Source organism: Carcharhinus amblyrhynchos, chromosome 12 (assembly GCF_965287045.1).
Source record: "Carcharhinus amblyrhynchos chromosome 12, sCarAmb.v2.hapA, whole genome shotgun sequence".
NCBI lineage: Eukaryota > Metazoa > Chordata > Chondrichthyes > Carcharhiniformes > Carcharhinidae > Carcharhinus > Carcharhinus amblyrhynchos.
Window position 1 is genome coordinate 659,613 of NC_137335.1, and position 15,400 is coordinate 675,012.

The 15,400-nt window shown below is 41.5% G+C and overlaps 1 protein-coding gene across 2 annotated transcripts in view; it reads right to left on the bottom strand.

The window, feature by feature from the left end:
• Positions 1–15,400, bottom strand: part of nup133 (nucleoporin 133) — a 54,673-nt gene that overhangs the window by 2,250 nt on the left and 37,023 nt on the right. For both annotated transcript variants that reach the window (XM_080199942.1, XM_080199941.1), the window contains exons 16-25: positions 12,544–12,666; positions 9,172–9,271; positions 7,974–8,225; positions 6,935–7,068; positions 6,046–6,204; positions 5,288–5,423; positions 4,499–4,617; positions 2,665–2,745; positions 1,113–1,183; positions 107–192 (exon numbers count right to left, since the gene is read on the bottom strand). In XM_080199942.1, coding sequence (XP_080056068.1) covers positions 107–192; positions 1,113–1,183; positions 2,665–2,745; positions 4,499–4,617; positions 5,288–5,423; positions 6,046–6,204; positions 6,935–7,068; positions 7,974–8,225; positions 9,172–9,271; positions 12,544–12,666 — 1,261 coding nt within the window. The remainder of the gene's footprint in view (positions 1–106; positions 193–1,112; positions 1,184–2,664; positions 2,746–4,498; positions 4,618–5,287; positions 5,424–6,045; positions 6,205–6,934; positions 7,069–7,973; positions 8,226–9,171; positions 9,272–12,543; positions 12,667–15,400) is intronic.

Consider the following 15,400-nt stretch of genomic DNA (forward strand, 5'->3'; position numbering starts at 1 on the left):
AGAAATAATAAAGCATTTTGCTCATATAACAGAGGTTAGAGTCAGTGCACAATTACTGATCCAGCATTTAGTATCAAGCTACGAGCCAGCTTAACGTAACACTCACCTTCATCCATGAGCTTCTCTATGACCTTTATCAGTATGGTTCCTTTTGCAGCTTCAACTGGATCATCCTTTACATCAAAAGACCAACTGAACAAAACCAATAGAGAATCTTTGTTAATTGAGAGTTCAAGAATCCCCTGGAATTAGCATTGATTGGCAAAGAGAATAATTAACCTGGGACATGGCTGATTGAGTCTGCATACACATGGAAAAGGTTCCCACCTGAAAGGGCTGGTTTGCTCAAATATATTCATTTGCTAAATATTATGGTGAGGTTGTATAAGACACTGGTGAGGCTGAATTTAGAGTATTGTGTGCAGTTCTGGTCACCTAATTACAGGAAAGATATTAATAAGGTTCAAAGAGCGCAGAGAAAATTTACAAGGATATTGCCAGGACTTGAGAAACTGAGTTATAGAGAAAGGTCAAATAGGTTAGGACTTTATTCCCTGGAGCGTAGGAGAATGATGGGAGATTTGATAGAGGTGTATAAAATTATGATGGGTATAGATAAAGTGAATGCAAGCAGGCTTTTTCCACTGAGGCTAGGGGAGGAAAAAACTAGAGGACATGGGTTAACGGTGAAGGGGGAAAAGTTTAAAGGGAATATTAGGGAAGCTTCTTCACACAGAGTGGTGGGAGTGTGGAATGAGCTGCCAGATGAAGTGCTGAATGCAGGCTCACTTTTAACATCTAAGAAAAACTTGGACAGGTACATGGATGAGAGGGGTGTGGAGGGATATGGTCCAAGTGCAGATCAGTGGGACCAGGCAGAAAAATGGTTGGGCACAGCCAAGAAGGGCCACGAGGCCTGTTTCTGTGCTGTAGTGTTCTATGGTTAAGAGCTGCCTCAGGGGCTTTCATTATGATGATCAAACACAGTAATGGGAACATGGCTTTTCAAAGCAACATAGGCAACTGCTTTAATATTTGAATTAACAGCTGCCTTCCTTTCAATACATACGTTGCAATGGGGAAAGAGGGCACAGAATCAAAACTGCACATACTCATCTCTCCGGATAGCTCGGCAGAAGATTTCCAGTTTCAATGAATCGATGTCAGCACCAAGACCCTCCTCCTTTAGAAAACAGAAAACATAATCAGCCTCCAGAGCTCGCTGTGAACCTTTCACAGAGACTAACAGCATCAAGTGGGACTGACTTTGTGCTGCTGTGCTCCTCCACACGGACAGCATCCTAATCCCATCTTTTACCCTGTTCCCGTCCCATATAGTTTTTACCTCAATCACGGAATCATTTCACAGCTCCTGCAAATAAAATTCTGCTCTTAATATTACGTTTCTTACATATCATTGTATATGTATGTTCCCTGAAATCAGTCCGCTGTCTACTTGATCCCATCCAGTTATAATTTTAAACACCTCTATCAAATTACCCCTGCAATTAAAACGTTTACAACAGACAACTGGAACTGACCGAGGTAAATCTAAAAGTTCAAAACCTGAGGCAGGGTGCAAGAAACGGTGATATGTTGAGGAGAGGGGACTGCTTCGTGGGAAATGAGCACCATGACCACTGCTCATCTCAGGACTGACACACAATGTCAAACAAAGATTAAACACAGGAAAAGACCAGCAGAAGGACTGATCTGGGAAATGAGACAAACCAAGGGAAAATAGGGAGAAAAAAAGGACAGATTGTGTAAACATTGAATATCAAGTGTGGAGAGGGCTTTTAACTCATGTTCCATAGTATAGAGTGATTATGGAACAAGGTGAACAGCTGCTGGTTTGCCAGAATGCAGGAAATCCTATTCATAAATAATATACACAAATAAACCTCAGTTCATTTTCCCCAACCCCTATAAACCTGCAATGCTGCATTTCCCTGGGTACCTCAAGAGAGGGAGTGTTCACAAAAGTCTACATATAGTTAAGGAAGGGACAGGTCTTGCCTCCAACCCAGAAACCAAAATTGTCAATAGAAAAGATTAGATAACACGAACAGGAGGTGGTTTGTTTGGTTGCAATGAAACTTCTATTTTGAGTTTTTCTATGAACTAAAATGCACTTTTGGAATACAAGATCATGGCAAAAGATGAGATGCATTCTGGATAATGAGCCTGGGGTTGTGCTGTTTGGAGCTCACTAAACCATCTTCAAGGAGAATTGGAGGCAAACGTTTCTCAACCAGCTGCGAGATTTCTTGTTGCAGGTGATTTGGAGACAGAGTGAGGGGCCAGTGACAAAGTAAAGCAAAATGTCTATGGGCCTAGTGTATTACCTTGTCCCAAGTATCAAATATTTTGAGGCATTAGTACTAAACGTTTAAACCCAGATACAAGGAAATACAGAATCTTTTTACCCAGAATACTGAAGGTTGAAAATTGGCTGAACGTTTCTAGAAGGAATAAAACAGAATAAATACTTGCCACTAACATTTTCAAATCAATGATCATTTGGGGAAGAGTAATCATCGACCTGATCAGTTAATATAGGGCAAGTATTGCAGAAAAAAACCCATCAACATTCAAAATGTTTCTACTCAAATTGTAACACGCTCTCCTGCTACCTTTTAAGAAAGCTTCCGTCAGCTTTACCTTTTCAATAAACTCCAGGAGATCAAGGGCCTTCTTGAAATCATATTCATTCGCACTGGTGTTGTCATCACTGATGTAAAGCTGCAGAAATTGGATATTAATCTGATTAATTACCATTGAACATGAATGGGTTGTGGGTGTAACCAGCTAGGCCGGTATTTCTTGCCTATTCCCAGTTGTCCAAGAGATGGCATGAACCACCTTTTGGAATTGCAGTCCATGCAGTGCAGGTACACTCCACAGTGCTGTTATGAACAGAGATCGAGGATTTTCATGATGTGACACTAAAGGAATGGCGATTTAGATCCAAATGAGGATGGTGTTCATCTTGGAGAACTCGCCAGGTGGTGGTGTTCCTATCCATCTACGCGGTACAGGTAATCTATTTGGAAAGTGCTGGAGGAGGCGGCTTGGCGAATTGCTGCGGTGCATCTTGTAGATGGTGCACACTGCTTGTCACTGTGCGTCAGTGGCAGAGGGAGCGAATGTTGAAGATGATGGAGTGGTGCCTATCAAGTGGGCTGTTTTGAGCTTCGGACTATTGTTGGAACTGCACTCATCCAAGCAAATGGAGAGTATTCCATCACACTCCGGACTTGTCCCTTGTAGATGGGGGTCAGGTTTTGGGGAGTCAGGAGGCGAGTTACTTGTTGCAGGATTCCTAGCCTCTGACTTGTTCTTGTAACCTCAGTATTTATATGGTGGGTCCAGTTCAGGTTATAGTCAATGATCCCAGGATGTTGATAGCGGGAGGTTCAACAAGGGTAATGCTATTGAATGTCAAGGGAAGGTGGTTACATTTTCTCTTGTTGGAAATGGTCATTGCCTGGCAAACTTATGGGGCAACTAACATTCTTACCAATCAGCCCAAGCTTAAATGTTATTCAGGTCTAGCTGAATTTGGATAGGGACTGTTTCCATAAAGTCATCGTGAATGAACATTGTGCAATCACCCGCAAAATCCCACCTCTGGTCTTATAATGGAGGGAAATTAATTGATGAAGCAGCAGAAAATGGTTGGACCTAGGACACTCCCCTGGGGAACTTTGACAGTGATGGACTGATGCTAAATAGATCAGCCTCTAATAACCACAACCATCTTTCTCTGTATGGCCACTGGAAAGTCACTCTCCAACTTCAATTTTACTCGGGCTCCTTGATTTCACACCAGGTCAGATGCTGCTTCATGTTAAAGGGCAGTTACTCTCACCTCACCTACGATTGTAACTGCAGCAATCCCCTTGGAAAACGTAAGCAAATGGATTGGTGGATACAAAGAAATCCCATGGTCTTGGTCAACTTTGTGCTCACAACCAACACGATGACAAACAGATTAATCTGGTCGTTTATCTTATTTACTCTGTGGGTTTTTGTCAAACACAAATTTACACAGAGACTATGCTTCAAAGGTGTTTAAACTGGCTGTCAGGAACGTTCAGCACATGGATAGTAATTCCACTGTTCTTTTGGATGAATAGCAAACCTCACTTTATCCTAATTTCACCAACAGCGCATTCCATATATTCATTTTGCTGTGTGAAGCTTTCCACACAACCCCCTTTCTTCTGTAACAAACAATGACTCCTGGTCACTGACTAACCAGAGGTGATCTTTGTTTTCTCTGAATTCAAAAACCTCAAATCTCCTCTTGCTTTTCTCAGTTTCATTGGAAACTGTCTCGTTATCAAGTCACTCCCCATAACTACTTCCCTATCCTAGTCAATCCACACTATACTCTCCAGAGTTTCAGCATCTTTCTGGAATCCACAGTGACACAATCTATATCTGTGATTTTGGATATTGATTCAGAGACACTGGTGTTCACTGTACTTACATGGATCAGTTGGGAAGCAGTTAACACAGGCATGGTGTCTATGTTGAGCTGTTTCTTCTTTAGCAGCTCCATCGGTAAGGTCTCCTGGTGAAGCAGATACCGTTCCTGCACTGTTAAGTCTATAACAAAATGAGCACAATGAAGTCAGTGCTTTAGACAGAGGGAGATCAAGGTAGCAAAAGCATGAGAAACATTGTTATTCAAACATTAATAACCATTTTCACTGCTGTTTTATCTCTGAAATACTTCCTACTCCATCAGTGTCAAACATTCTCAGATCGGCTGCAGCACAGTAAACATCTACACTTCTATTTCTAACTTTGAATTCAATATGGTTTCATTTATTGACACTCACACCTCTGAGGAGAATCAGGTTCAGATAACTGAAATCATAGTTCAGTCTATCATAATTGCACCAGCTTTTTGAAGGGCTATCAATTTATTCCTAAACCTCAATCTATTCCCCAGAACTCCGCAAATTAGCTCTCTCCATGCCCAACTACCCATCAAAAATTCCTATGAAATCTGTTTCAATTACCGTTTCAGGTAATATGTTCTAGATCTTAACAACCCCGATGAGGAACAGGAAAGAAGAGCTGCCCCAATGAAAGAGAACAATGGCAGCAATTTACAAAGTCAAAGCTGAAGCTGCATCGAGGAGGCAAAATGCAACAAAGAATTTGATGCTTGGCAATGGTAAACTCTGACATCTGTGAGCAATTGTCATAAATCAATGAGAGAAAAGAAAAACAGGAAGATAGGAATGTTTAAGGGACTGTTAAACTTTACCCTCCATCTTCTCCTGCAGGTGGTCATCAGGGAGATCAGAAGCAAATGCAGATAGTTTACTGAGGCTCAGCAGAGTTTTCTTCTTTGCAAAATACCGTGTTTCCATGTTGGCGAGATTGAGCAATGTCTTATGTGCCTGCAACAAGATTAAATTAACCAGACTTCTACATGAAAATATGTCCTCAGCACAGATTTATTAACAGGTTATAGGCAAATCCAGGTCAAAAACAAAATGGAAATGGTTGGCTTTTAAATAATCTTGTCTATTTTCTTTCCTAATTCTACCCTGATTTATGCAAAATTATGCAACAGCCTCAAATAAGAGTATAACCAAATCCAGGGTTGCTCTCAGCAGCCTGGAGATTACACACTGGAAAACACACTGTTTTTAGGCAGTAAAACATCACTGCAGTTACATTAGCAGCAGCTGTTGAAATGTAACTCTCACCACGGAGAGGAAGATACTGTTAGCAAGATCAGGGGAACAGTTACTGCTGAGAGTTAACATCCTGGAATCACCCCACTCAGGGACACTAACTCAGGACAATTAGGGGTGGCCAACAGATCAATAAATACTCCTTGCCAACGACACTCACACCCTAATAACCAGGGATGGGAGGGGATTCTGAGGTATGGTTTCTTCCCTAAACATTAATTTTCCTCTGTTCAGACCCAAATTCTCAGCCTTTGCAGACTTGTCTTTCTTCTTCAACATTTCATATCAAAGCAGCACAAGTTTCAAAGTCACAATCCAATACCTTGTCAAAGTTCTGGACATTGATCTCATGAAGCCAGCTGAGGTGTTCATGGGATTGCAGGAAGCTGGCCAGCTGTGCATGCTGGGATACTGGCGGTGAAAGAAGCTTCCCCCTTTTCCCCTTTTCCATGTACCAACGGAACAGGAAGTCGGAAAAGTTCTGTTAAATGAAACAAGATCTGTATCAGCCTTTCCCTTGGAATAACCAATTTCTTTCACACCAAGTACAAGGATAGAACCAATTCATGTTGAACACAAACTGATCTCAGTTTTAAGGGAAATCTGTGTTGACAGCTGGTGAGTGAGGGAGTTTCAAGAGTTCATTTTTATTTACAGTATAGTTTCTTTTAAACAATTTACAATTAATTAAAAATTGCTTGGGTTAAGAGAAGTTAAGCTTTGTGTGTTTGCAGCATGTAAACTGTCTGCTGCTTTTCTTAAATTACAAGTGACTATAAATCCATAGAATCCAACAGTGCAGGAGGCCATTTGGCCCATCATATCTGCACCAACCACAATCTCACCCAGGCCCTATTCTGATAGCCCCATGCATTTACCCTAGTCAACCTCCCTGACACTAAGGGGCAATTTAGCATAGCCAATCCATCTAACCCACACATCTTTGGATCTTAAAATCAAAAGTATTTTAGTAACAGTAAGTCATGATTTATTTTGAGGTCATGTAAAGCAATATATAAACGCAAGATCTAAAGGAGAATTGTGTTGGACTTGAAACATTGACTCTCTCTTCACAGATGCTGCCAGACCCGCTGAGCTTTTCCAGCATTTACTGTTTTTATTATAGATGCAAATTATTTCTTACAAACAAGTTACCAGTTTTGTTTTTCAAACCTGTAAAACTTAAAAGAAAGCAAGTAGAAAGGCCTCACCTGATCAGCAAACTGGTTTACATAGCGCTGTAATCTAGTCTGGTTGTCAGTCTGTTCACACAGTTGTATTAGGATATCAAAGTCACAGTATTTCTCTGCCAGTGAAGCAGCAAGCTGGTACTGACCAAGAGAAACTGAAAAGAACAAATGTTGTAAAATCACATGTTTCTAAAACAGTGTCCCAGGTCCAAAGATTGATTACTTCAAATTCTACTGAGTAACTCAGACTTTCCAACAAGTTATCACCTGTGAATTTGGGGGTGTGAATTGAAGAGAACCACGATTTGTGTATTCAGCCTCTCCTGATATTTTGGGGCTCAGGGAATGAACACAAAGGAGCTAGAAGAGTTAAATTAACAGCCGGTAAAAGACAGGGGAATTTCTGGTCTATGGAAAATGGAGTGAAGTCTCACTAATATTTAACAGAAACTATTTCCTGTAACTAAAAGTGTGAGCAACTAAATTACTGACCTTTATAAGGAATTAATTGACACCCAGCTTTTAGCCAATGAGGTCAGGGGAAAGAGAATGCACCAATGAAAGGAATAAGGTGATATTTATTGGCAGCTGCTGAAATATTCTGTTTTCCATCAAAGATGAGGAAAGAAGGGGCATTTGAGTAGTGCAAATTTCCACTCTAAGCTTGGTCTCATAAAATTGTATAGCATAGAAGGGCGTATCTACAAGAACAGTTTGGCTGGTCCCATTCCCTTGCTGCCCTGGAATTATTTTCTCTTCAGATAGTTTCCAATTCTCTCTTGAAAGAGATGATTGAATTGGTCTCTACCACTGTCAGGCAGTACCTCCAGATTCTAAACACTTGCTGCATAATCAAGCATTTCTTCACATCACCATTAATTCTTTTGCCCTTCACCTTAAATTGGTGTCCAATTGGTCTTGACCTTCCACAATAGGACCATTTTCTCCCCATTTATATTGCCCAGTTTCGTCATGATTTTGACCACCTCTAACCTCTAAAGAAAAAGAACAAACTTTTCCAAGCTTAGATAATAACGTAAAAATGGATTGTTATACATACGCAACTGTGACAACAGATGTGAGCGTTTCTGGGTGTACTCCAAGTCTAGTTTATTGTATCTTTCCTGCTGAGAGGGTCTATCCACAGACTTGAGTTGACATACGTAGCCATCCAAATAGAAATCAATTAGCGCCACCAGTTGTTCGAGAAGGGAGTTGCGTAAAGTAGTATCGACATGTGGATAAACCTTGTTCAGAACAACATCAGTCTGCCGCAGAATCACAGTCCTCACACCTGCTGGACCACTGGATGCTTCAGGGAGTAAATAATAACTAAAATTACGGACAAGTTTAAAATCTGAAATGTAAATTGCATCACTATTTGTAAACTGGGTCATAAGCAATCACGGAATTTTTAGCAATGGTTCCACATATTAAATTAATTCTCTACATGAAGCTGGTAAAGTTCATTGAATGATTCAGTCACTCTGCCCATTATGTTGGTGCTGGCTCTTTGAAAGATCGATCAAATTAACTCCAAACACCTGACCTTTTACCTCCAGTGTTTTTCCTTTCAAGTAGATATACAATTCCCTTTTGAAAGTTTCTGTTGAATCTGCTGAGGCGGCACATCCCAGATCATAACTAATTTTAAAAACTTATCTCTTTTGCAGAGTTTAAAACAAAAATCTGTGTCCAGAGATTACCGCTCTGTTCCCCTTGCTGATGCACTATACAATGGCTCATTGCCTCATTCCAGTAACTCCCCTGAATTCAACTGTGACAGGAAACAAGTGGACTTTGTTATTTTTACACAAATAACAGAGTGAAGATAAAATGACAGCCTGTGACAGATTCAAAAACTACAAACTTCTCAAATCTTTTCAAAACAATTCTGAGAGAGTGTGGGGGAGCAGGGCTAAAGATGCAATCTACTGATTGAGCCAAAATCTTGAGTGAATCTCTCAGGGAAGTGTGCAGAGCTCAAACTCTCCATCTTGTGTGAATTATGTATACTTAACTTCTATCGCAACGCTACAGATATACACACATATTACACGTGGATAATTAACTGCAAACATGATCGCAGTTCTAGATTAGAATTCAGGTAACCATTCTAATCAAAAATAACCAAAATCTTCACCACAGACCACATCCAAGTTTGCCCACTCCAGCTATATTCTGAACCACTGAATCCCATTTCATTTCCACTTGTTGCCACGGATACTGAAAATGATTCCAATCAAGCCCCATCTCACCTGTCCAGGGAATGTACTGTGGTTCCTGTTCAGATTCTTCTTGTGACTTATAAAATGAGCTTTTATTGTGTCGATGATGGACAGCCACATGCAGCATATCCTGCACACCAACAGAGAGAGAGACAGTTAATAAATCTAATCAAATTCTGGGTTTTATACATGGAAGAAAAAGAGGAAGTTAGTGGTAAACCTATATTAAAGTTAGGTCTGAACTGAAGAATTGTGTCCAATTTGAAAAGGTGTAAAAGGTGTTTGCGGGATTTTTGAGGGTGTAGGGGGCTCAGTTTGGTGAATAGGTTGGAGAATCCAGGGCTGCTCTCTTCAAAGGCTGTGGTTTGAAGAGGATTTGATTCAGCTGTTCAAAATCAGGAGGGGACAGAATAGATGGAGAGAAACTGTTCCCACTTGCGAAAGGATAGAGGACAAAAGAACACAGATTTAAGGTGAACGGTGAAAGAACCAGAGATGGAATGAGGAAAATCCTTTGTTACTCTGCAAGTAGTTAGGATCTGGAATGCACCGGCTGGGAGTGCCCTGGAGGCAGGTTCAGTTGTGGCTGTCAAAAGGGGATTGGACAATAACCTGGATTTTGTAGCGTAGTTTTTGATTTTAAGACGGCATGCCAGTGAACGAGTTCAAAGTTCATATTACACACAGAAAATGCTAGATAAACTCAACAGCTCTGGCAGCATCTGTGGAGAGAGGAACATAGGGCTCGATTTTACCATTGCGTGGCACCCATTTTCAGGCATGAAAACGTGGTGAAGTCGGGTGTGAGGCCATTAACACAATCCACGCCCATGCAGATCGCCACTTTACCAAAACCCGGGAATGCCAGTGATTCGATTCACGCCTGAAACAGGCGCAATGGCAATTCAAATGTATTTGCATGTATTTAAATTGAACTAACGAACTTTCCACCCAACTTTATCAGCATTTCCCCCTTTACCACCAATTCGCCAATCTGGAATCACGCCATAATGAATCTGCTGAATAAAAGTCTGAATAGGGCGCTCAAGCTGCTGAAGAGGTGAGTTCAGAATTTCTAATGCCTCTCTGACGCAGAACAGTGGTGTCAGTGTCAGTGGGGACGAGGAGAGATACAGAGATAGGGGATACAGAGATAGATGTATCTCTGGTAGGGAGGGAGGCCCGATCATTATCTGGTGGTAGTGGTGGCAGGTGCTGATTGTTGTCTGGTGGGAGGAAACGGGTCAGCTCTGTGTGTGTGTGTGTGTGTGTGTGTGTGTGTGTGTGGGGGGGGGGGGGGGGGGTGTGAGACCACCTCGTTCTTTTTGTGGGGGGGGGGGGGGGGGGGGGGTAGATGGATCTCTGGTGGGGGAGGGAGGGGTCCACTGCCACTCTATGGGCAATCGGTTTGGGGTGGGGGTCACGATAGGTCTGGGTGACAGTTGATAAAAAGGGGGACAGTGATGACTGTGGGGACCACCGCTCCTGCTTTTCACTCCTGGGTCACTTTACCCGCTTTCTGCAGCCCAGGAGCGATCTGATATGGACGCGCTTTTTCAATTTTTTTTTCCAACTGCGCGTGCGCAGTTCAGAGTTCTGATCGTTTCAGCCACGCTAAGCCCCGCCTACATGGGACCCATGATTTTTTTTAGGCTGTGTATGGGGGCGCCTGAAAGCAGATTCAGCACTTAAAATGAAAATGGTAAAATCAGACCCAGAGTGTTAACATTCCAAAAACATTAATTCTGTTTCTCTTTACAGACCTGAGTTTATTCAGAATTTTCAGTTTTTATTTCAGATTGCCAGCATTTCGCTTTTATTTGAAGTTCAACATTCATAAGTGTGCACTGATGTTCTGCGCCACTCATTTCCCTGACCTGAGACACTCAGTTGCTGTTCTGACATTTTTATTTGGTGAATCTGTATATTTCTGAACTTTTTTCTGGGCTATTTTGGTGCAGATTAGGGTATCAGGTCTCGGTTCAGGAACCAATCCCACATTTATAGCATTGTTCTTACAGGGAAATTAGTTCTGATGTTTTGAATGTGTCTCAAATCCAAAGACTGCCTGTGCAAGAGAAAGACAGCTAAAACCATAAAAACAGATAGTAAGACTTTTTAAGTGAGCATTGGTCCTCTAGAAAGTACATCGTAGGAATTGACATCTGCAAAGTAGGAAGGAAGCAGATTGATTGAACTGGTATTTTGTGTTGACCTTCACAATGATGGACAAAAGTGACAGCCCAGAAATAGCTGGAAATCAGGAAATGGGAGAGGGGAACTCTGAAATTACAATCACCAGGGAATGGTGCTGAGCAAATTGGTGGAGCAGAGGGCTGACAAATCCCTGGGTCCTGATAAATTTTACCCAGGGGTCTTAGAAGAAATGGCTGGTGGGATAGTTGATGGTTTTAATTTTCCAAATTTCCCTAGATTCAGGGATTATTCTATTAGATTGGAAAATAGCAAATGTAACTTGTTTATTCAAAAAGGGAGGGAGATAGAAAGCAGGAAACAACAGGCCAGTTACATCTGTCATAGGCAAAATATTAGAAGCTACTAATTAAGATGCCATAGCAGGGCATTTAGATAAATTCAAGGTAATCATGCAGAGTTAACATATTTTTGAGGGAAATTGTGTTTTACCAATTTATTAGAACTCTATGAAGGAGTCATGTGTTGTGGATGAAGGGGATGTACTTAGATTTCCAGAGGGCATTTGGTAAGGTCCTACATCAAAAGGTTATTGCAGAAAATAAAAGCTCATGGTATATAGAGTAACATTTAGACATGAATAGAATATTGGCTAGCTGACAAGAAACAGTTAACATAAATGGGTCTTTTTTTGGTTAGCAGAATGTAACAAATGGTGCCACAGGGATCAGTGCTGGAGCCTCAGCCTTTTACAATTTTTATAAACAACCTGGATGAAGGGACCAAAAATATGACTGACATTCACTGATGATGCAAAGATAAATAGGAAAAAAAATTATGAGGGCATAAGGAGGCCACAAAGGTTAAGTGAGCGGGCAAAGATTTGGCAAAACTGTGTCAAGTTCCGGGTGCCATACACAGGGCCAAAAGTTAACTTTCCATAGATTTCCAAGAGGACTGTACTGAAACAGAATACCAACAGATGACAAAAGCTGGCTATATTAGGGCAGGAGGTGAAGACAGAAACACAGTACAACTTTTCCAACAGATTCAATGTCAATGAGATCTTCAGTTTTGCAGCAAATTCGAGCCAACTCTTATGAAGCTAGTGTCCCCTTAAATCTAATTGTTTCCTCCCTGCTCTTGTTTCTACATCAGAAAACAGAATATTTTCTAATGAACTGTAGGTTCAGCAAACTAGATGTCAACTTCTAAATTAAAGGACAAAGCTTTCACAGAATGGCTTACCTTCAAAATGTTGTTAACATTGGTAACTATCTGTGCCCACTCCTCGGATTGTGGGTGACTCTCCTCCAAAAAACGTTCTTCTTCCTCCAACAAACATTCGAAGGCAGTATCAATCTGGGAGACCTGCCCAGAGAAGGAATGTAAAAATGGTGTGTTTCAGAATAGCCTGTTTCAGATAAACTGCAACCTGTTGAGCTAAATAGCTGGTTTCCACCATTTCTATGCAATGCTTGCCCTCTCCTTTTTACACCCAGAAGTTTTATTGATGAGCTGCGCCTGCAGTTCCAGCTTCTGGTGCTCATCAGGTACCCCTGATCTTCCTCATTGTGCAGAAGCACCTTCCTAACAGCATAGCTGATATAGGGAACTTGCCAACTCATATGTCCCTGTTGCACACATAAGAACATAACATAAGTAGTAGGTGCAGGAGTAGGCCATCTAGCCCTTCGAGCCTGCCCCGCCATTCAATAAGATCATGGCTGATCTGAAGTGGCTCATTTCCACTTTCTCCCCATAACCCTTAATTCCCTTGCCTACCAAAAACCTATCTACCCGTGTCTTAAATATATTTAGCGAGGCAGCCTCCACCACTTCAATGGGCAGAGAATTCCAGAGATTCACCACCCTTTGAGTGAAGAAGTTCCTCCTCAACTCCATTCTAAACTGTGCACCCCCCCCCCCCCCCCCGCCCAATCTTGAGGCTGTGCCCTCTAGTCCTGTTGTCCTTTCTGAGCGGGAAGAATCTCTCTACACAGAACACAGAAGTAGAAGTAGGTCATTCAGCCCTTCGAGCCTGCTCCACCATTCATTATGGTCATGTCCCCCATATCCCTTTAGTTCCTCAAGCTATATCTAATTTCTTCTTGAAATCACACTGTTTTGGCCTCAACTACTTTCTGTGGTAGTGAATTCCACACATTCACCAACCTCTGGGTGAAAAACTTTCTCCTCACCTCAGTCCTAAAAAGGTTTACCCCTTATCCTCAAACTGCGATCCCTAGTTCTGGGCTACCATCGGGAACCTTCTTACTGAATCTACCCTGTCTAATCCTGTCACAATTTTAAGTTTCTATGAGATACCCTCTCACTCTTCTAAACTCCAGTGAATATAATCCCAACCGATCTCATCTCTCCTCATCTGACAGATCTGCCATCCCAGGAATCAGCCTGGTAAACCTTCACTGTACTCCCTCTATAGTAAGAGCACACTTCCTCAGACAAGGACACCAAAACTGCACACAATACTCCAGGTGTGACTTCATCAATATCCTATACAATTCCAGTAAAATATCTTTTAACCTGTACTCAAATCCTCTCACTACGAAGGCCAACATACCATTTGACTTCTTTACTGCCTGCTGTACCTACATGCATAATTCCAACTGGGCAGTTCACAACATAATCCAACTGATAAATTGGTCTATAAGCTTCAAATATTGCTTCTATACTGCCACTTCAATCAAGGATGGGCAGAGTGAATAGGAGCTATATTTGTTAATTTCTCTCAGATTCAGCACGGTTTTATGGGCTGACTGTTGTGACATTAAAGCAGAGATTTGCAATAGGCTGTCCAGGAGAAAATGATACAGAAAAAAAGATATCTGACCAACAATAAAATCAAAAGATTTTACAACTAATAATACACTCGGGGAATCCAAACAACCTGTGGGGTTGGGTCATGGTGCTGCTTTACACTCCTGTATTTCTGCAGCTTAAATTAAATACCAATTGAACAGAAGGAAAATATACATTACAGAAGATAGATATTGGAATTGCAAATGTTGCTATTTTATTGGGATCATCAAATGAGCCAGTGACTTTTTCCACAGTGACAAACCAAGCTGAAAAATAAAAACGAAACAACCATTTAAACATTAAAATTAAGAAAACAAAAAGTGGCAACAGGGTAAAAGCCACCTGCAGTAGATAGCGAGGAGGAGTGGCCAGGGGAGGAGAAAACAGTAAAGGAGAGAGAGAGCTGGCAGAGTCCCAGCAGGTACAAATACTGTACCAGGAATTTCAGATTTGCCCCAGTGAGACGCGAGTGTGTTTGATAAAAGCTTCCTAGTGGGTCACTTGAATCATACCTGAAGTGAAACACTTTACATTCACCCTAATGCCAAAATCAAATGTTAAAGTTGTGGTCAAGGTTAACTGCATAACATACCTCGGAGTTTCTGTCTGGCCCTAGCAGACATATACGTATGTATATGTACATAAGTCACTGAAGATTGCAGGAGTGTGGAGAGAGCTGTTAATAAAGCATAAAGTAGCCCAGGTTTTATTAATAGGAGTATTGAGTACAAATATGAGAAGATCATGTTGAATTAATAGAAGACACTAATTAGACCTCATCTGGAGGAATGCATCCAGTTCTGGGTGCCATACCTGAGGATGTGCATCGGAAAGAGTACAGAGGAGATTTACAAGAATGATTCCACGGATAAACAGCTGTAGCTGTGAGGGTAGACTGGTGAGGTTAGGGTTGTTTTCCTTTAGGGATGATGTGGAGATGCTGGCGTTGCACAGTAAGAAGTCTGACAACACCCGACTAAAAGTCCAACAGGTTTATTTGGAATCACGAGCTTTCAGAGCGCTGTTCCTTCAACAGGTGAGTGGAGATTTGGAGAAGATGATGGAGAAGAGACTTGATAGAGGCATTCAAGATCCTGAGGTGTACGGACAGGGCAAGTAGTGAGTCTGAAACTACTTCCTGGGAGGCAGGTTCGATCAAAGTATTCAAAAGAGAATTGGATTGTTATCTCAATAGAATGTGCAAGGCTACAGGGATAAGGCGACTGGGTAGAATGTGTTTTCCGAGAGCCAGTGCAGACTCAATAGCCTCTCTTCTCACCTT